Consider the following 22472-nt stretch of genomic DNA (forward strand, 5'->3'; position numbering starts at 1 on the left):
GAGCTGGACCCCATCCAGAGCTGGAAGCTGCAGCCCCTCACATGCCCAGTCCTACCCAGCCGCATGATACCAGCTGTGGGGTTAATACCATCCTCTTGACAAAATAATTCCAGAGGGCAGCAGCACTGTTGGTCTGCAGAAGAGCTAGACTGGAGTCCAGGAGCACCTTCGAGATCAACAGGATTTTCAGGGTATAAACTTCCGACAGCCAATCCCTTCGTTATTTTGGGTTTTTTTTTTACTAAACGTTTAAAGGCAGCATTGAATTCCTGTACTTACTGGCTCTCCACGTCTTCAATGGTATCAGGTAGCGGCACATTCAGAGTCTCAGGGAGGAAGCAGGCAGCAATGCCAGAGACGATGGGGGCTGCCCCATAGATGACAAGGGGAAGGGAGGGGGAATATTCGCTGGTCATCCGCACCAAGGGAGCCACAATCCCGCCAATACGTGCCATGGTGTTGCCAAAGCCCATCCCAGTCTGCCTGCCATACAAGGAAAAAGAAAAAGAGGCGCCTGAGGGGGGGCAGGACATTGTGCCCTAAAAGGCTGACAAACTCCTCTCAGATGTGTTTGCGCTGGCTGAGATTACACAGTGGTGAATGGTTCTAAGGAGTACTCTGGTCTTTTAAGTGTCTTCACACGTTTCATGGTTAACATTAGAAATCATAATCAGGAAGATTTATCAAAGGAAACTTGTTCTAAGCAGGGGAAATTAAGCCCGGGTGCATCTGCCCATCCAGAAACCAACGTACTTCTGATACTTATGTCAAATGTGACCTGTGACTTTACAGGATCAAGTTTTATCAGGACAAAAGAGGGGAGGTCCAGATTTTGTGAGGAATTGCTGACTCTTTTGATTTACTGCAGCTTCTGGATCAGTAAATTAGAGGCTGAAGCAAGAGCAGAGGTTATCTGTGAAAGGCTGACCGGGGCTTAAACCTGGAACTGTGGGCCTGAGACAGGGGCCTAGCACAGAAATGTTTGCGCTCAGTTCATTGGTGCATTAAGGAAGTACAGCCTTGACCCCTGGACTTGACAGGCAGGCAGGATGAAGTTTCTGAGTTGGCCATTTAGGATATAAATAATGGGAGCCTGGCCTCTTGTGGGTTTTTTTCCCCTTTCTGGCCTGTGGCAGTTCTGGCTTCTTAACTCAAGGGCTCTATTTAGTACCAAGTACAGTAGGGTTGCCAACTTCCAGATGAGACCCAGAGATCTCTCAGAATTACAACTGACCTCCAGACCGTGGAAATCAGTTCCCCTGGAGAAAATGGCTGCTTTGGATGGTGGACTATATGGTATTATACCCCACTGAGGTCTTTCCCCTCCCCAAACCCCACCTCCCCCAGGCTCTGCTACCAAATCTCAATCAATTTCCCAACCCAGAGTTGGCAGACCTAAAGTACAGCCAATCACAGAACTCCTGCTGGGCTCTGACTTTATCCCAAGGTAAGTGACTAAGGCTACTTCTATCACAGGGGCCCTGAGGCATGAACATGCACCTACACTACAGTGGTGGCGGCAGCAGAAGAGTTGGTTTTTATACCCTGCTTTTCTTTACCTTAAGGAGTCTCAAAGTGGCTTACAATCACATTCCCTTCCCCTACCCACAACGGGCGCCTTGTGAGGTAGGTGGGGCTCAGAGAGTTCTGAGAGAACTGTGACTGGCCCAAGGTCACCCAACAGGCTTCCTGTGGAAGACTGGGGAATCACACCCGGTTTTCCAGGTTAGAGTCCACTGCTCTTAACCACTAAACTTGGGCCAGAAAAGCAGGTTATAATAAACCAGACCTTCTCCTTCTCTTTTTCTTTCTCCACCATGCAGCAGCAAGTAGCATGGGAACAGGCAGGAATGGTGTCCACACCTCCCCTTTCCTGTGCTGCCCGCTACCACTCCTCCCCTTTCTGCCATGACATGTACACAAAAGGACAGGCACAACAGTGATTGTACCAGGACACCCCCTCAGTCCGAAAACTTCCCCTTTCCCCTCACTGTCCTTTCCCTGCCTAGCCATGCTGTAACCCAGCGACATACCAGACCAGCAAGGAAAGCCCTTTTAAGTGTGTGTGTGGGTGGGTGGAGTCATGTGGCAGTGAGTTGCCCTGTGCACCATTTTGAAAGTGGATCTCAGCTCTCATCTGCCTTCCCTATAGTGGTGACAGAGGAAGTATCCACATGGAAACTCCCTTGCAGCCACTCCACAGATTCCCCTGTGAGCCAGATTAAAATGGATTTGTCTTTTCCTCCAGCTTAAACAGGAAAGCTGCAGGAATGTCACAAACCATGCTCAGAATGAGCACAATGTCATGTGAACATTTCCCTTTCATGCAGGGGCTTCCTGTTTTCCATATGGGGTTGAAAAGTCCCTATGTGGCAACAGCCCATGTAAAACAGCCCACAGGTAAGGGCTTCTGGTTAAGTCCAAAACTGAGAGTTACCTGATCACTGTAGGGTAAAGTTCTCCAGTGTATAGGAAGACACAGTTGAAAGATGCTGCCAGGCAGCCTTTCCCCAAAACAGCAAAGATCGTTCGCAGGATCTGCATATCTGAGGAAAAGATAAATTTAATATTTTGCAAGTAAATTTAAGTTGGGGAAAATATACTTCAGAGATTTCTCCCTAAATTATAGCTACAATATTGGCCTTGGTACTATTAACTACCTTTTTGTTCCATTTTGCCCAGCATAAACTTCCTGCCCTCACCATTCTGGTCTTGGGTGGGGTTTTATCCCACCCAGCCAAATTGGCCTTTTCGCAGAAGCTGCAGAGTTACTGAATGCTCCTTTTCAGAGCAGTCGGAATGCTTGTGAACATTCCACAGCCTCAGTGCTGTTCAGCCAGTGGCAGTAGGTGTGGTTTGCAGATCACAGACAAGCAATTAATCCTAAACATTGGTAAACATGAATGCTGATAATCCCAGAAGAATTTTATAAATGCCTGAAAACCAATAATGGTACCAATACTATGAACAGACAGGCTAGTTGAGGGCTAAGATGTATTGTAAGGGAGGAGGGTGGAAAAATTCAAGTAATGACATCACCATTTCTTGGTTTGGTTAGTTTAAAAACAGCAGCAGAAACAAACTGGCATTCAGGAAGGAGTACCTGCATGTGATCCCTCCAGGTGCTGCCTGCCCTTGAAAATAGCCAGATAAATCCCCACCATCAACACCACATCATCAGCTCCATGAAGTGGGCAATGGGCTGTTGACTCTGAGCCTCTGACTTGCAGCTTTTCCTAGTGTTCCTAGTATTAGCTCCTCCTCTTTCTCATGCAAAGGCAGAGGTCATTTGGGGGGGGATCGCGGGGGATCGCAGTTCCCCTGGGTGAGGTACGGGGGGCGGGCACATGACAAAGCCCCGCCCCCTGCTTCCGGCCGCCCCGCTTCCGGCCTTCATTCAGCCAGGAGGAGGCAGGAGAAGAGGGAGGGTAAGTTGCTTCCTCCCTGCCTCTCCCCACCCCTGCCTGCCTGGGGCCAGGGAGGGCCTTCACGGGGCTTCCTTGCACTCCCGCCGCCCTTGCAGGTCCACTGCCGGGCCCCTCATGGGGCTCGGCAGTGGAGCTGCAAGGCCGCCACCGGCGGCCGGGACCATTGGGGGCGGGGTGTGTGGCCTTATGACACACTTCCGGTGATGTCAGGGTGTGTGGCATATGCTAATGAGTTATGCTAATGAGTTCCGGTGATGTCAGGGGGTGTGGCCTTATGACACACTTCCGGTGATGTCAGGCAGTGTGGCATATGCTAATGAGTTATGCTAATGAGTTCCCACAGGATCAGCCTAGAGCAGTGGTGGCGAACCTATGGCACGGGTGCCAGGGGTGGCACTCAGAGCCCTCTCTGTGGGCACGCGTGCCATCGCCCCAGCCAGGCCCAGGCCATCATTAAAGTGTCGAATTCTCTGCCAAATAATTTTAAGTAAATGAAAGCATTTGGGATTGCTTTCCTTACTTTGTTTGGATCATCTTAAGTTAATGTATGAGTTGTTTTTTCTAAAGTAAAACCTCAGTATTCAGGTTAAATTGCCGTGTTGGCATTTTGCGATAAATAAGTGGGTTTTGGGTCGCAGTTTGGGCACTCGGTCTCTAAAAGGTTCGCCATCACTGGCCTAGAGCATCCCTGACAAGTTCGTGCAGCAGTTGCTTGAAGACTGCCAGTGACTGCAATACACACAGTAATGACTTTCAATTATTAGGTCCCCACTGAATATTCTCCCCTGTCAAAACTAGTGATTTTTTTTGTGATGGAAATTTCCCCCTCAAGATAATATCAATTCTATCAATAATTCCCTCCCTACCCAAAACAAACAAACAAACCCTGTTCCATGCCACTGATCTCCCCACTGGCCTCCTCCTTCCGTTTTACAGGATTATTCACATGAGTGGAGCTGCAAGGCCGCCGCCGGCGGCCGGGACCATTGGGGGCGGGGTGTGTGGCCTTATGACACACTTCCGGTGATGTCAGGGGGTGTGGCCTTATGACACACTTCCGGTGATGTCAGGGGGTGTGGCATATACTAATGAGTTATGCTAATGAGTTCCCCTAGCTCTTTTTCTACGAAAAGACCCCTGTGCAAAGGCAAACACAACCGCTGCCTCTTCGGCTGAAACATAACAGCCCATTGCTTACTTGGTAGAGCTAACTGTTGTGGTCTTCTACAGAGTAAATCCATTGCAACATGGTGTGGTATAGGACTTAGTTGAAGGGGTTCACAGAATCATAGAGCTGGAAGGGGCTTGACAGGCCATCTAGTCCAATCCACTGCACAGTAATCTAAAGCTTCACCATCCTCTGCTGATAGCTGACCAAACTCTCCTTGAAGACTTACAGCAAGGGAAAGCCCACTCACTCCCAAGGTAATTGGTTCTGCTGTATAACTCCTCTCACCATTAGGACATTTCTCCATTTCAACCAAAATTCATCCTCCCATAAGATCTAGTTTTGCCCTCTGGACCAACACAGGATAGGTCTTTGCCCTCTTCCATGTGACAGGTCTTCAGGTATTTGAAGAGTCAGGAAATATGGGAGGGATCCCACCACCCATTTTAAGGCCAAAGCCTCCTCCTCTATTGGCTCATTTAGCCAGTTGCAGTGTTTAGTTTGGTAACAGGGTGGGGTTTTCAGTACTCTTCCTGTGAGAGGAATTTCTGCTTGTCAGGTCCCTGTTAAAAGTGCAGGAGACCTGCCAGAAAAACAGAGTGGCCTGTGGGGACATACTTATCGTCAAACCTCCCTCAGATCCAGTGGAATAAGAAGAAAGACAAAGCAGTCTACTCTTCTCTTGAGGTAAATAAATTCAGGAGAATGGCTGAGCAACAGATATCATCTTAATTCTTAGGCAGTATTCAGTTTTTGGAGAAGGAAAAGCTGGGGTGTACGTCCATTTGGAAACATACCTTCTGATCTAGAAATCCTACTATGTGTGGGCTCTCTATAGTAAGTCAGTAGTAAAAGAAATGGCCTCTGTACTTGCTCAGGGACCCGCCTTTCATCTATTCACGTGTTCTTGGTTGAACACTGGGAAAAATTAAATATCTATGTCATAAAGCTCAGGGACATATCTACACCTTTGGAATCCTCTCTTCCCCAGGGAACCCTGGGAATAGTAGTATGCTGTGTCTAGAGATCTCTTGGCAGACAATTCCCTGTATTCCAGAATCCCTCTGGAGAAGGCAAGACAATTGGAATAGCAGGCAACCAACATAACACTAATAGGTATAGTGGTGCCACGGAGCCTTACCTTCCGAAACAAAGATATTGGCAACAATGGAAAACCCTGCGAGAATGAGAGCCAATGCCTGGGTGATGCGGCGGCCAAAGTAGCAAATCACAAGGAAGGCGATGAGCTTCGCTGGGATGTCGACAGCCCCGAAGATGACCTGGATGAGGTATATGCTGACCCCAAAGTTCTGCAGGTCCATGGCCAACCCATAGTAAGCAAAGCTGGTGGAGAACCTGCAAGAGGAATTGGATGAAGCAAAACCGATCACAGTTTAGACAGAAAATCTTCAGCCAACTGGAAATCTAGGCTTGTATCTCCAGCACCCTGGAGAGCTGCTGCCAGTCTCGCTGTCCAGTGGTATGGGGCAAGACCTCTGTCTGAAAACCAGGAGAGACAACACGGAACGTTGGGACAGACAGCGCTGAGATAAAATGGACCAATGCTCAATCATTTGTTGTTGTTCAGTCGCACAGTCGAGTCCGACTCTTTGCGACCCCATGGACCAGCTCCCGCCAGGCCCTCCTGTCTTCCGCCGTCCTCTGAAGTTGGCTCAATTTCATGTTCGTTGCATCGATGACACTGTCTAACCATCTCATCCTTTGCCGTCCCCGTCTTCTTTGACATTCAGTCTTTCCCAGCATCAGGGTCTTCTCCGGTGAGTGCTCCCTTCTCATTTGGTGGCCAAAGTATTTGAGCTTCAGCTTCAGTATCTGGCCTTCCAGGGAACAGTCAGGGTTGATTTCTTTTAGGATTGACTGATTTGATCTCCTTGCTATCCAGGGGACTCTCAAGAGTCTTCTCCAGCACCATAGTTCAAAAGAATCTATTCTTCGGCGCTCGGCCTTCCTTATAGTCCAACTCTCGCAGCCATAGGGCAGCTCTTAATATGTTTTTCGTTCAACAGTGACGTGAACCCTTGGGAGAGGTCATTCAGGGCTTAGGTTCATTGCTAAGCAGAAGACAACCACCTCTTTTCCTCTTTTTCAGCAGATTCTGGCAAAGCTTTGGAAATCTCCCTAACCAGAGAGTTTTACTTTGCACCATAAATGCCAGGTTATCCATACGTTTCAGCCAGGCTTTGAACAGTAGTTATGGTTTTTATTGCTAATGAAAAGATAATTGTTCCAATGGCTTTAGTGTTGTTTTTTTTGCTGTGTTGCCTTATTGATGTTTACAGTTTTTGCAAAGCCTGAAATTATAAATGTTGCATTCCACCCCGAAGACTTTGTTTAATGTGGAAAGGTGGGATAAGAATGCTATGAACACATATGTGCTGGGAGGCCACAGAGCAGACACAGAAACCCTGCTTTGCTTGCAGAAGGTCCTGCGTCCAACCCCTGGCATCCTGGTTAGCTGCCGCTGGTCAGAGTAGACATTATTGTACTAGAGAACTCAGTGGCCTGGCCAGTATAAAGCAGCTCCATAGATGTGGGTTGGATTTTGAAAGAATAAGGAACAAGGAATCTCAGCTTGGATAACTGGGAAAGCCTCCTCAGCCTGAGATCTTGGAGACTGGCTGCCCATGAGATAGAAAAATGTTTTAATTAGGCATATTGGCCCATGCTAAATCCAAAACAAAATGCATGCAATGCCTTTTTATTCGGGCCCACCAAAAGGACACAAAACGTTTTGCAAGCTTTCAAGCTCCCAATCACACACACACACACACACACACACACACACACACGAAGCTGCCTTATACTGTATCAGACCATCAGTCCATCAAAGTCAGTATTGTCTACTCAGACTGGGAGCAGCTCTCCAGGATCTCGGGTGGAGGTCTTTCCCATCACCTACTACCTGATCCTTGAATTGGAGATGCTGGGGATTGAACCTGGGACCTTCTGCATACCAAGCAGATGCTCTCCTACTGAGCCAGTTTTGGTGAGTGCCAAAGCTTGCATGCTGTTTTGTGTCATTTTGGTTCGCTCTGATGAACTTTGCAAGAGCAGTCACTATAGACCAATGGTCAGAGTCTATACATTTCTAAGTAATCCTTGCAGTGTTGCGTATAGACTTTGTCACCCTTTGGAAGTACTGATGGTGCTAACTAAGCAGGGGCCTGGATTCGAGATGCTAAAATTGTATCTGTTTGCCTGAGCGTGTATGCAGCCGATTGACAATCCTGCCATGGAACAGACACAAAAAGAACTCTACCCAGATTCACCTAGCAGAACATTTTCAGCTTGTAGACCTCTTCATTCTTTCCCTCTCTTGCCCCTCAACCCTGTTTCCACTCATACTTACCATACAAAGCAGAGGCAGCAGGTTAGTCGGCGTAAGACTGGTGTGCGCACAAGGTCAGCCGCAGTAAACCTTGATTTGGCAGAGGCCACTTCCTTCTGCAGGTTGGCTGTTAGGAACTGTAAGGCAGACATGAGGTTTCTGGATATATCTGATTTTCCAACCATTCCAGACCCAGGAACCACTGAGCTTGGGAGTCCCGCATGCAAAAACATGGCAAGAAGTCACTGGACATCAGAGTTGGAGGCAGAGCTATAACCTCACTGGTGGCAAGGCTAGGACCCGGGCAACAGAACAAGAGAGCCAGGGATGAGAAACACAAACTGATCACCAGGAGGCAAATAGCAGAAGAGGGCTGCCAGGCTGCTCACCAGAGCGGGAGGGGGACTGGCACTGTATGACACTGAACATAAGAACATAAGTGACGCCAATGTTGGATCAGGCCAAAGGCCCATCCAGTCCAACACTCTGTATCACACAGTGGCCAGACATACCAGTGCCATCAGGAGGTCCACCAGTGGGGCCAGGACACTAGAAGCCCTCCCACTGTTGGCCCCGCACCCCAAGCACCAAGAAGACAGAGCATCACTTGCCCCAGAGCCCCTATCTATACTTTGTGGCTAATAGCCACTGATGGACCTCTGCTCCATATGCTTATCTAATTCCCTCTTGAAGATGTCCATGCTTGTAGCCGCCACCACTTCCTGTGGCAGTGAATTCCAAGTGTTAATCACTCTTTGGGTGAAGAAGTACTTCCTTTTATCCGTTCTAACCCGACCGCTCAGCAATTTCATGGAGTGCCCATGAGTTCTTGTATTGTGAGAAAGGGAGAAAAGTACCTCTTTCTGTACCTGCTCTTTCCCATGCATAGTCTTGTAAACCTCAATCATGTCACCCCTCAGTCGTCTTTTCTCCAAGCTAAAGAGCCCTAAGCGCTTTAACCTTTCCTCATAGGAAAAGTGTTCCAACCCTTTTATCATTCGAGCTGCCCTTTTCTGCACTTTTTCCAAAGCTATAATATCCTTTTTAAGGTGTGGTGACCAGAACTGCACACAGTATTCCAAATGACACTGTGTGACCTGGAAGTCACGTCACAGCATTGCGCAACAGTCTCCAACCTCTCAGTGCTACTGGTAGGAAGAAGGAACAAGCCAAGGGTCAGAGCCGTGGAAGAATCCTCTTGATCGACCTCGTCTACTGCTCCTTTCAGCACATGTGCAAAGAGAGGCAGGAGACAAGCCACCCTTGAACCTAGCAGGTTTTTCCAAAAGGCAGGGCACTCTTGAACTGTATGCGTTCACACTAGCAACAAATTCTTCCAAAAGTTGGTGTCGGGTGGGGGGGAGACTGTGGCCCTACAGACGGGGCTCTGGAGATCACCTGAATGTCCTGACCTGTGTGTTGCAGTCAACTCATTTCATGTTTGAGGCCTAAACTTGAGGACCTCCCACTCCCATAGGAACCCGCCTGACCACTCCAGTTATCTTCAGGGGCCCTGCTTCAGATGCCTCTGCCACCTGGGGCCAGATGGGTGGCAACCCAAGAAAGGACCTTCTTGGTTGTGGTGCAGAAACATTATATGTTTATAGGGAGATTCGTCTGTTTCCCTCTACCATTGTCTTCCACCACTGGGTGAAGGCTTCTTTTTGTTCGGTGTCCCCTCACTAACTTTTATTAGCCCTCTTCCCTGTCTGTGTGTCTATAGATTTTATCTGTTTAAAATATTTTTGATATATTTTTGAATTTTAAATTCTGTTTTGACATTTGAACATGTTTATGAACTTGAGGATCCTAAGCTGGGTGGGAAGCCAGTTCAGAGGCAGAATGAGGTGGTGATGAGCCTGCAGAGTGCTGAGGTGGTGGAACGGATGGTACCATTATTTGGGGGGGGGCACATTTTTTGAAATTCCCCAATATTTACAGTTCCCGGTGAGTGAAAAACTAGCACAGCATGCAAGTGGCTAAAACAGAATATTTCTTTCTGATGTGCTAATTTTTTATTCACAGGAAATTTTAACATGGGGGAGCGTATGTGATACTCCCACCTGCAATGATACAGCCCCCAACTCAGGATTCTCCCACCTCATTCTGCTGCGTGTGTATGACCATGCCTCAGCCCCATGGAACTTGAGAGGCTAGGAAAGTATCTGGATTCCCTTACCACAGTTGCAAATCAAATCCTTTGTTCAAATCCTCTCAGCCACAAAACTCATGTTTTGACCTTGGGCCAGCTGCACTCTCTCATTCTAACCTACCTGACAGGGTTGTTGTGTGCACAGCATGGAAGATGGGAGAGCAGTACCTGCCAACCTGAGCTGTTTGGAGGAAGTGTGGGATATGGATTACTGTAGAGGGGAGGAAAATATAAAAATCCTCAAATTGCATTCTGGTTGCAGAATTCAGATTGGCAAGGAGTGAACAGAATTCTGAAAATATTTGACAAGATTTCCTACGGCTCCCTCTCTGCTTCCTCTTCCTCCTAGGGCTGCCACTACTTTCCCCCCCTGGCAGATTTGTGTGCTTTGTGGTCCTTTGGCAGGCAAAAATTCAGGAGGTGCTGAAGCTTTACAGCACAGAGAGGTGGTGAGAGTATGACTGGGAGAGCTGAACCTGTTGAGTTTCATCCTGCCAGCATTCAACAGCATAGAAGGTGATGACCCTACCGCCTTACCTCTAAGCTGAGCTTCTCCCCTTGTTCCCTTTGACCGTTTATCCGTGCGACTTTCTGCAGCTCTCTTCGTGCCTGTTCTAGTTTGCCAGAAGTGGCATACCACCGGGCTGACTCTGTGAACCACCTGCACAAGAGAATATCAGGGGTAGTGTGAAATGGGGAGGGGGGGTCAGAGGAAGACCAGTATCAACACCCTGACATTGACTGCATTGCTGTGCAGAATAAAAGTACCTTGTGTTGACAATGGATCATCTATCCCAATCTAGAAGCCCTAACCCCTGTTTAGGTTGCCTGTCTTTTTCCAGGCAGTGGTCCCTGTGCTTTGGATGGTTGCACAAAGGGCAGAAATGCAATAGGAGATGATAACTTTGCCTGTTGGGCTGCTGCTTGTCAATACCATAGGCAAAAGCACAGAAGCAGGGTTGCTAACCTCCAGGTGGAGCCTGGTGTTCTCCTGGAATGACAACCAGTGTTCCCTCTAAGCTGAGTTAATGTGAGCTAACTCACAGTTTTGTAGGCTCCGGCTCACATGTTTTTGTCTTAGCTCAGGAAGGACGGCTCCAGAGCAAACTAATTTATACAAGTAGCTGAATTGCTTGCTCACAACTTTAATGCCAGTAGCTCACAAAGTAGAATTTTTGCTCACAAGACTCCACAGCTTAGAGGGAACATTGCGATCTCCAGACTACAGACACTGGCTCCCCTGGAGGAAAAAGCATCTATGGGGGGACACCTCCCTTCCCAAACTCTGTCCTCCACAGACAAGACCCCCAAATCTCCAGGAATTTCCCAAGTTGGAGTTGGTAACCCTATTAAGGTGACATCCCCTTCTCTCTTGCTTGTTCTCTTCACTCCATGTTAGCTAGGGCTGTCAACTGATCGCTTGCCACCTTGAACAGAGAGGTCTGATGTGCAAAAATCCACACATCTGAAAGTGTTGCCAAAGTTTCAGTTAAATATGATCACTTCCTTTGATGCAAATCAGTCAATCTCAAAAGGTTTACAAGAGCATGCATTTAAAGGCGTCTCAGAGGTGGTGTTTTACTCCAGTTAGGCTAGCCCTCTTAATGAAAATAGACAGTAAAAATTGTTGGAGAGATTGCGGTGAACTAGGGACATTTATTCACATGTGGTGGTCTTGTCCAGTTATAGCAAATTTTTGGAAAGCAATATTTTCAGAGAGTGCTAAAGTAACTCAGGAACAAAATAAAACCTACTACTGAGTTAAAGGTAAAGGTTCCCTTGCTCGAAAGCCAGTCGCGTCCGACTCTAGGGTTGTGGTGCTCAACTCCGTTTCAAAGCCGAAGAGCCAGCACTGTCCGAAGACGTTTCTGTGGTCATGTGGCCGGCATGACTAAACACCAAGGTGCACGGAACGCTGTTACCTTCCCACCGAAGTGGTACCTATCTACTTGCAATTTCTTGCTTTCAAACTGCTAGGTTGGCAGGAGCTGGAACTAGAGATGGGAGCTTACTCCATCATGCGGCACCCGGGTCTCGAACTGCTGAACTACTGACCTTCCACAGCCTGCAGTTCAGTGTCTTAACCACTTGAGCCACCTGAGTTAGCCCTGCTTAATTTATTTATCAATGAAAACACCCAATGTAAACAAAAAATGCTTATCAACTTTCTTTTAGTCATAGCTTGAATGCTTATTGCTCAATGTTGGAAGAATGCTAAAGAAATTTCCTTGGATATGTGGCACACTAAATTAAGGACTATAGCAGCACTTGAAAAACAACAACAAATAAGATTAGATTAATTCAGGGGAGAAAAAAGAAAGATGATTTTAAGATAACTTGGAACAGTTTTATAATTTATTTAATGGAATTTCCAGACTATAGCTTGTTAAAGAATTTTCTTTAATGGATGGAGAGCCTTACCTGAGAAGCTGAATAAGCCATTGAATAGTTATATTAGAAGATACGTTTCTCAGAAATGGAATCAATGATAAATATGTAAAGACTCAGCCGCCTTGGATGGAAGCACCCCCCCCTACACACATACACTCCCCTTTTCTCTTCTCTTTCTTATCTATTCATTCTTTGTCTCTTACTGGTTTATATATTTTCTTTTTCCTGGTCCTCCCCCCCCCCCCCGGGTTCGCATTGGAACATCACCATAACATGATGGTATCATTTTTTTATATTGAATATGAGGTTATTTTATGGTTTTGTTTAGTTCTGTTTTCCTTTGTTGTTGGCATTTGTTGTGTGTGTGTACATATTTTTTTTAAAAAAGTGTTTTCAGATTTTCCATTATACGTGATCACTTCTTTTGATGTAAATCAAAACTGCTGCTGAAGCCGCAGGAACCAAGGACTGGCAGCCCTGATACGACCTCACTTGCTTAGCTGCTCTCTTCTGTCTTCTTCCACTCCACTCACTGTTTCTTCGACCTGGCCGCTCCCTGGGGCTTTGAAAGTGTCCCCCATTTCCTTCATTAGCTCCCCAAAGAGCTTTTTGCTAGCATGAACCGCCAACACTTGCGCTCTTCCTGGTCCCCACCCCACCTCCTCCTCCATTTCATGTGGTTTTATAATCCCTCTGGGCAGGGGTCATTTCATAGAAAAAGAGGTGCAGGAGCTCATTAGCATAACTTATTTGCATATGCCACATCCCCTGACATCGCCGGAAGTGTGTCAGAAGGCAACACCCACCGCTCAGGCTCCACTGGACTGTTCTGGATTGCTAGCTATTGGGGGGGGGAACGTGCAGATCTGTCCTTGCAGAGGAGGGAGAGCTTGTACCTGAAGGCAGGCCGGGGGGGGGGGGCTCTGCAACTTACCTGGCTGCTTCTTGCTCCTCGTGGCCCAACTGAGGGCTGCTGGGAGCAGGGGGCGGGGCTTGTTGCATGTGCCCACCCCCTGGGCTCCTTACTGCCGGAGCTCCGCTCCTGTGCGCTCTTGCAGGAAATGACCCCTGCCTCTGGGGGCAGAGACTCCTACCTTCCACTGGCGCTCTGCTCCCAAGCCATGTCAAGCCCCAGCAGGAAGCAGGCGAGAGTACCTACCAGCCATAAAGGAAGAAAGCCAAATACGGAAAGGACACGGCCAGCTGGAGCCAGCGCCAGTCACGGATGGTGAAGGCCATGCCGGCTAGGACGAACTGACCAATGCTGTAGCCGTACCCTGTCACTGTGCTGACGGTGGCCCGAGACTGCATGGGTGTCCACTCTATCGCTGGAAAGAGGAAAAGTCAACAGAGCTAACTGACCAGGTCACAGGTATTTATTTATTTAGATATGTATACCCTGCATTTCTTCCCAGTGAGGACCCAAAGTGGCTTTCGACATCGTTCTCCCTTCCTCCATTTTATCCTTACAACAACAACCCTGCAAGAAGGTCAGAATGAGAACGACTGGCCCAAGATCACCCAGCAAGCTTCCATGGCAGAGTGAGGATTTGAACCTGGGTCCCCCAGATCCTAGTCTGACACTCTAACCCAGGACAGCTAGCCCTGGTTTCCATGCCAACAGCCACACATCAGACCTTTTTGCTAGGCACCCGGGGCGAGATTGCCACCCAAGGAAGGCACTGACAGCACTGCTGGGACCAGTGGCACAGGAGAAGGCAGCAGACGTGGCTTATGCCCATCACCGCCTCCCAGATGAGCACAACCACCTGGCCAAGTGCTCATTTGCCTCCTCTCCCTTATTTGGTGTGCCAGCTCATCAGCATCTTTACAGGTGGACGTTGCATTATTTTCAGTCTTTGGGCCAAAATTTTGCCTTTCCCTGCTAGAACCACTGTACCAGGCCAGTAGCATTCGAGGCAATTTTTCTGATGGCCTTCCAACGTCATTTTGACAGATGTAAAAGTTCTGATGAATACAGTCAGGGCAGCACCTCCCTGCTTCTACTTGATGGGGATCATGATCACAGTCCAGCCTTCTTGGGTCCCCTATCTATCTTGCAGAAGAAAGAAGCTGTTGAGGGGAGGTGCCGTAGCTTAGTGGTAGAGCGTCTGCTTGGGATGCACAAGGTCCCAGGTTCACGCTCAGGGAAATGCCGATCACCACTTTCGGGTCAGGGAGCAATTTTCTCCAGGCCAGTTTGGGCAGGGATCCTGGAGGGTTTTCTTTCTTTTTTTTTTGCCATCTTCTGGGCATGGAGGTGTGAAGGGGATATGAATTTCCTGCCTTGTGCAGGGGTTGGACTAGATTACCCTGGAGGTGCCTTCCATTGTTCTATGATTCAATCCCTGGCATCTCCAGTTAAAATGATCCAGAAGTAAAGGATGGGAAAGACCAGTGCTTGAGACACTGGACAGCCACTGCCAGTTAGACTCCCACCCCCATGCTATTTTTCCCACCTGAAATAGCCTCAGGCAAAAATGTAGCATGTAGCTCATCAGTACACAGTACACATACAGACCCCAAAGGGGTAAGGGCAAATTATACCCCCAGAGGTCATTTCAGGGTAGGGAAATGGCACGGAGAGGATGAGGTCTAAGCCCCCAACTCTTCAAGTCCTGCAGCCCCAATCTGAAACATAGGAAGTGCAGAACTCCAAAACACCACTTGACCTAATCCAGGAATTTCCTTTGAAAAAAAAATGCAATATATAGTTAGGGTCTTAGCTGCGCAATAACTCAATGCCATTTAATAACTGACTGGAGGTTTAACCGTACTCTGCCCATCCTCCAAGTAACACTCTTAAATAAAGCCCTCATCTTTAATTTCAAAGACACACAATGAGGAACCAAAATATCAGTTGTATCAAGAGCATGTTTCAGGAGGTGAAGGTTTAGAGACCCAGCTATCCTACGATTACACATTACTTCAGGTTCTTCTCCTGACCCTGGTCTTAAAATAAATGTTAGAAAACAGGTGGTGTGAAGCAGGCCAACTGTTAAGGGGCAATTCTGCTCAAGCATTAACTATGTACCTTTATCTCAAGTGTATCTGTATGTGGAGGTGCTGAGAGGAGAATGCCCTTTGCACATGCTCAGAGGGCTTCCATTATTTTACACATGGGTTTGCATTGTGTTCAGTAATATAGTGACCAAGAGGCAGATACTTTTTATTGGGCAGGCAGACTAGGCGTGCTCCTGAGGAAAGAGGGGGCAGGTTACTTCGGCCCTGATTCCAAGATGGATGCCTGGCTGAGTCTGTATCTGTCACAGTTCAAATAAAATGGATTTATACCCTTGACCTGCTGATGTGGACGCCAAACTTTACACGTAAACTCTTTTCACCCACCAAACCCAGGTGCCCAAAAGGAACTTACAAAGTGACACACAGTTCAGTCCAACGCCTGAGACAGCCATTCCTGACAGGAAACGAAAGATGCAGTATGCCGTGAAGCTGGGGGCGAAGGCGGCGCAGGATCCTGAAACGGCCATTTGAAGGCAAGACCAGATCAGTAAGGCTTTCCGGCCAAACCTGAGGCAAAGAGAAGTAATTTTTTGTTTGGGGTGGTGGTGGCAGCGGCGGCCAGTGTTCCCTCTAAGCTGAGTTAGTGTGAGCTACCTCACCGTTTTTTAGCCTCCAGCTCACACATTTTTGTCTTCGCTCAGGAAGGATGGCTCCAGAGCAAACTAATTTATGCAGTAGCCAGATCGCTCGCTCACAACTTTAATGCTCACAAAGTAGAATTTTTGCTCACAGGCTTCCATAGCTTAGAGGGAGCATTGGTAGTGTGGCTCCCCAGTGATAAGCCCAGCAGATGTGGAGGTTGCAGAGCAAGGCTGAAAATATGATCTAGAAGCAGGTGGAAGCTGGTGATTCAAGGGCAGCAACCTCCTAGCTGTAGGGTTGTCAACCTCCAGGTGGTGGTTGGAGGTCTCTTGGTATTACCAGTGATCTCCAGGCAACTGAGATCAGTTCCCCTGGAGAAAATGGCGTCTTTGGAAGGTGGACTCTATGGCATTATACCTCACTGAAGCCCCTCCCCTCGCCAAACCCCACCTCGCCACCCCGATTCTCCAGGTATTTCCCAACCTAGAGCTGGCAACCCTACCTTGCTGTGTGGCCCTTCCGGCCGTGACGTTGATCTGCTGTGGATGTTCTTAATCATGTACTCCTAATCTCACAGGATAATCAATTGATTAGCTGATTGATGTATATCCCTTCCTCTAAATCTAAGGATCTTCAGCTTTGCTGATTTCTGTCAATAAACCAATTCAGCTGCGGCGCTTGAAATAAAAAGAAGTCTCTTACTTGTCGGAGAGGCCACCAAACACGATTGCGCCCACGAGCACACCGGCCATATAGATTGACTGAGCCATCTGCTTCAGGGTTCGGGAGTCGCACACTAAGTCCCACTGCAGGAGAAGGGGAGGGATTAAAATAACAGTCCACACATACCCTGTGGGGCTGTAACTTCTACATTTGACGTGGAAATGTTGAGTTGGGGATCGTTTCAGTTAATGATTTCAAAATTTATTTTTGAATGTGCAGATTCAAACTTTTCTATGCTGTGCCTTATAACACAATCCTCGATCTTGTGTTGCTTGACTTTTGATTTCATCTAACAAAAAAAACCCATAATGCCATCCCCGTTTTTCTCTCCGTACTCGGAGTGTGTATCTCTATCTGTCTCTATCTCTCTATGGCTGCGGTCACACTGGAGGCGTGGTGCAATCTGGCAGCACCTCTACTTGTGGCAGTTTAAGTTGTCATGGGAAGTGGCTCCTCTGTGCACCAGTCCCATGCTGAAGCATCCACATTACTGGTGCCTCAACCATGGAGCATGGCCCACTGATCATATGCCCAGGGCTATTTTTGGGCAGGAACGCACAGGAACGGAGTTCCGGCTGGCTCCTGAGTTGGCCACGCCCAGCAGGAACTCATTAGCATAATAGGCCACACCCAATAGCAGAAACTCATTAGGATTGGCTACATTAGGGGTGTGTGGCCTAACATGCAAAGGAGTTCCTGCTCCAAAAAAACCCCTGGGTTTTGACAACAAACAAGGTAAACAAAATAAGAAGGGAAAGGTGGGTGTGGCTGGATGACCACACTTCTGGTAACATGGGGGTGTGGCCTACTGTGCTAATGAGCGGTGCTGTCGGGGTGTGGCCTAATATGCTAATGAGTTTTGCTGTTGGGTGTGGCCTATTAGGCTAATGAGTTCCTGCTGGGCTTTTTCTACAAAAAGAGCCCTGCAATATGCCCTTATGCACACATCCCTACTGGGCGAAAAACCCGCACAACTGAGACAGAAGTGACCGTTCACACTTCCAATCTGGCATCTGTTCATGACAGGGGGTTTCAGACGTCGGGAAAAGCAGAATGGAAGCACTGGCCTACATAAAGACCAGACTTTCCCCAGTGTTGGCAAACTCTGCTTCCAGGACAGGCCGGACCCAGGTGACAATGACTGGGGCATGGAAGGCAGATGTTGTCTGATTGTGCTCTTTAAATCTGCAAAGGTAATGCAACTATATCAGCGCAAACTGCTCATGTGACCCCAGCCTATGTCTGAGGTTGCTATTTCACACATCTGACAAAGTTGAATCTGGCTCACAAAGTGTCCAGTAGAATACATGTCTTAAAAAGTCTCTTACTTGCTTTTACTTAAAACACTGAATATTACCTTGCCACATTAAGAAACCATACCATATATCAGTCTATAAAATGAGCGATAATCCATATCCATACTTGATAGTAATAGCAGTAGAAATAATAGTAGTAGTAGTGAATATTATCGTCGTCATCATTATCCCAAGAGTTCAAGGTGGGTTGGGTGGGTGCCCATGGAATTTGAGGTCACACTCAGAGATGGTGACTGACAAAAAAGTATCTCTCAAATTTGAAGGCTGAGTAAGGATTTGAACCCACTCTGATACAATATCTAGTACATTACAGATGTAATCCTAAAAACTTCTTGGGAGTAAACCCTACTGAATAAAAGGGGAAGAAGAAGAAGAAGAAGAAGAAGAAGAAGAAGAAGAAGAAGAAGAAGAAGAAGAAGAAGAAGAAGAAGAAGAAGAAGAAGAAGAAGAAGAAGAAGAAGAAGAGATTGTATTTATACTGCGCCCTTCACTTGGAGTCTCAGAGCGGCTTACAGTCTCCTTTCCCTTCCCCTCCCCACAACAGACACCCTGTGAGGTGGGTGGGGCTGAGAGAACTCTGACACAAACTGCTCTTTTTCAAGGACAGCTGTGCCAGAGCTTGTGATTGACCCAAGGTCACATCAGCAGGTGCAAGTGGAGGAGTGGGGAATCAAACCCGGTTCTCCCAGATTAGAGTCCGCACACTTAACCACTACACCAAACTGGCTCTCAATTGCTTACTTAGATTTGCTTAGATTTGCTTCCTCAACCACCTTTTCTCTACTGTGAGGGAAAGCAGAATCTGCGTTTTTGAAAACATAAGTCAGGAAAGTTACGGGATTTTTGTTTCTTTGTTTCAAATTTCATCATAGGGTTGCCAGCTCTAGGTTGAGAAATTCCTGGGGATTTGGGGGTGGAGCCTGGGAAAGGTGGAGTTTGGGGAGGGACCTCAGCATGGTACCATGCCGTAGAATCTACCTTCCAAAGCATCCATTCACTCCATGGGAGGTGATCTGTGTAGTGTAGAGATCGGTTGTAGTTCTGGGCGATCTCCAGGTTCCACCTGGAGGTTGGCAACTCTAAAGTGTGATTACAGGAACAGCTACATGTTGGGATGAGATATGGCCCATTCCAAACTACTAATCTGATCCTTCCCTACATCTATTTAAACCTCCTACATCTATTTGAAATGTCAGAATCCTAGTTGGGAGGTGGAATTGGGTCCCATCGGAATCTGAACACAAATCTTTGGGTCAACCTTTCTTGCTCTAAATATGTACAAGTGTTCGATGTACCCAGAATTCCAAGGCTGAGAAACAATTCTGTAAAATTCAAAAGCTTTTGGAGGAAGAAAAGTAATTTGGCAAACCAGTACTTTCTTTTAAAGTTCTTTAGCCACATTTCAGAATTAAAAAAAAATAATTAAAATGGTTGAAAGATGAGAAGTCTGAATGCAGAACGTTTCACCAGATTTTGCATTTGCTTATTATTTTGGAGCAGGAAAATCATCAAGTAGAACCCAACAATTTATTTATTGTTAAAACATAATTTAAGCCCCACCTTTGCCCATGTCTTAAGGCAGATTTCATATTTAATTTTAAAACATATTCCGGATAATCCACAATATTAAAAAATTATATAATTAATAACAAAACATTACAATTTGCTGTATTCAGTTCGTTTAAAGTTGATACTCTGTAATTTTGAAAAATTGTTAATAATTTTTTTTTAAAAAACATACAAATTACAATAAAATTCCAAGCAACCACCCCTAAAAAATCCCTGCAACCCTCTCCCCATGACAAGCCCAGGCAAACGAAATGGCCTTCCAGCACCATTTTACAGGACAGCAGACCCATTTTGTCCTGATCAATTCTCCCCCCCTTCCCCATGTGTGGCCTGTCAATGATCACCCTTGAGACTCTCGTACCTCGGTTACAATGGTGGATGTAAAAACAGTTGTATCATAGATCCATCCGTCCAGACAAGCTTCTCCCCCTTTCTCCCTGTCCTGTGGCCCCGTAGCGCTGGAGTTCAGGGACGGCGACGGGGTAGTGATAAACCGATGGCATTTCTGCAGGGTCCAGTTGCTGTCCATGGGGATGGAGACCCTCAGATAGTCCTTGCATTCCAAGCTTTCTGTTGCATTTGCGCTGCACGTGTCATTAACGGGGTCCCTGCAGCGGTGATCAGGAACGGCGGCTGTAAAGTTCTGTAGGAGGTTGTGGCATGCCAGGAGTAATATTGGGAAGATCAGCAAGATCACGTTGATGACTTGGAAACGACCCATGCCACCAACCTGGTCCAAAAGTTTGGCAAAAGTCATGGCTGGGCCCAAAGTGGACACGAGCCTGGCTGAATGAGATGCGTGCTTGCCTGCCGATCTGTAGACGCAGTGCTAACAACAAAGTTGTTGTCAGAAGGAATATTCAAGAATGGGCTCAGTGCACGCTTGGTGATTCAGAGGTGCCAGTTGTAAATCGTCTTGCTTGCGGACTCTAAGGTTTGATTCCCCACTCCGCCGCATGAATCCTGTTGGGTGACCTTGGGCCAGTCACAGTTCTCTTAGAGCTCTTTCAGCCTCACCTACCTCACAAGGTGCCTGTTATAGGGAGAGGAAGCGAAGGCGATTGTAAGCCACCTTGAGACTCCTTGAAGTAGAGAAAAGCAGGGGGTGTAAAAACCAACTCTTCTTCTACTTCTTCTTCTTCTAGGAAACCAGGTGGAAAGCGCTGACTAACCCAGTGGAAGCTGTCAAAAAAATCCAAGTGTTTTCAGCCTCTGCTCCTCCGCTGCGGGGCTTTTTTGATTCAAATGATCCACAAACGAAATAGTTAAGAAGAGATGTCTTAGATTTCTCCTGCTGGTGAGCAAACAGACCAGGCTAGCATCCAGCTGTGCCCTTTGTTTTTGAGAAGGATCCAAAGCCACAGACAAGTTTGGTCTCCTTTGGGTGGAATTCCTGTAAAGAAGTCTGTCAGGTGTTTTCTACTCTCTAGGACCCGCAGCAGAAGGTCTAACAGGGCACAACAGAATCAGGCCCTGGCCTGGTGCTGATTTTGTTTTTGCTTTGGATTAATCTCCTGCGGCGTCTTAGAGGGTTTATCCGGTTTAATTGGACGCACTCCTCACTGCAGAGGAATGAAAGTGAAAAGGGGGTGGTAGAATTCATTTCTAAAGAATTGAGGTGATATGGTGATAGTGAGGGGAACTAGCCGAGTCAGCACTGACAAGGAGAACCAGATGAAAAACGAGCTTTTCATTTTTGTTTGCCAAAGAAAGTAAGGCCTACTATGATGAAGGGAGCTTTAACTCTCGAAAGCTTATACCCTGAAAAACGTTTTGGTCTCTGAGGGTCTCCTGGACTTAAGAAAAGCCAGCTATAATCCCCCATGTCACCGATTTTTTTGCCTTTAAGAATGTTTGCCACTGAGAATTATTGACGCAGCCATCTCTTCTTTGATAAGGCTTCGGTGAAACGGGAGCCTATAGGTGGCATGCCCATGAGAGAGACAACGCACACTGGGGAACGGCCTTTTCTAGGATACTGGATCATTTGTGAAGTGGACATATGGTGTTTACAGAGACTGTCTTAGTACATCCAGCATCCTGTTATTGCATTTTGGCTTTTCTGTTATGGTCTTCAGTGGTTCCTGCCTGTATCAACCTTTAAAAAGTTTTTTTCATTTCTTAATAAGCAATTTGTTTATGATTGTAATAATAAGTAAACATTTATTTTTGTTCTTCATTGCAATTATATACAGTGTGGTTGCTATTTGATTATTCACTATAATGTCTTAGGCATACACGGCAAACTTACCTACTTAAAGGTAAAGGTTCCCTTGCTCGAAAGCCAGTCGAATCCGACTCTAGGGTTGCGGTGCTCATCTCCGTTTCAAAGCCGAAGAGCTACTACATTTTTACCACCACCCCTTCCAAGGAATTCAGAGTGGCATCCATGGTTCTCCCTTCCTCCATTTTGTACTGACACCAGCCTGTCAGGTGGGTGTGGCTGAGTGTGACGGACACCCAGCAAGCATCACGGATGTGTGTGGGGATTTGAAGATGGGTATGTTAGGCCTCCCCCCCACACACACTCTAACCACTCTTCTCTTACCTGGAGTATGTGAAGAGGCCTTCCACTTTACCTTGCCCTGTAGTAGCATTGGATGTTATGTTTTCATTCAGTGCATGGTTCCCTGGGTGGGGCTGGGGGGGGGGGACACTTGCAAATTTCTGGGCTAACACAGTCAGCTGGATAATGTGAGCTTGTGGTAGTGACCCCCCAGAGGTTTGAAAAGAAAACAGGCATTAATCTGATCTAGCCTACCAGAGTCCA

At 47.1% G+C, this 22472-nt stretch overlaps 1 protein-coding gene across 1 annotated transcript; it reads right to left on the reverse strand.

Moving 5' to 3' along the window:
* Positions 1-275: 275 nt before the first annotated feature.
* On the reverse strand, positions 276-20459 carry LOC107111043 (solute carrier family 22 member 6-A-like). The gene is made up of 9 exons (XM_015411940.1): positions 20064-20459; positions 16797-16900; positions 15865-16019; positions 13648-13816; positions 10635-10758; positions 7967-8082; positions 5738-5952; positions 2438-2546; positions 276-483 (listed from the first exon to the last, which is right to left on the reverse strand). The coding sequence occupies exons 1-9, from the start codon at positions 20457-20459 to the stop codon at positions 276-278; spliced, it is 1596 nt and encodes a 531-aa protein (XP_015267426.1).
* Positions 20460-22472: the final 2013 nt, after the last annotated feature.

The sequence above is a fragment of the Gekko japonicus genome, unplaced genomic scaffold, assembly GCF_001447785.1.
Source record: "Gekko japonicus isolate JY-2015 unplaced genomic scaffold, Gekko_japonicus_V1.1 scaffold563, whole genome shotgun sequence".
NCBI lineage: Eukaryota > Metazoa > Chordata > Lepidosauria > Squamata > Gekkonidae > Gekko > Gekko japonicus.

What these genes read in the sequence shown, in the direction of transcription:
- LOC107111043 (XM_015411940.1), bottom strand. Translation starts at nt 20,459, where the DNA reads ATGACTTTTGCCAAACTTTTGGACCAGGTTGGTGGCATGGGTCGTTTC. An exon ending in TTTGGTGGCCTCTCCGACAA is followed by an intron (nt 16,020 to 16,796) that starts GTAAGAGACTTC and finishes TCTTTGCCTCAG; the next exon opens with GTTTGGCCGGAAAGCCTTAC. An exon ending in CTTTACCCTACAGTGATCAG is followed by an intron (nt 484 to 2,437) that starts GTAACTCTCAGT and finishes CTTGTATGGCAG; the next exon opens with GCAGACTGGGATGGGCTTTG.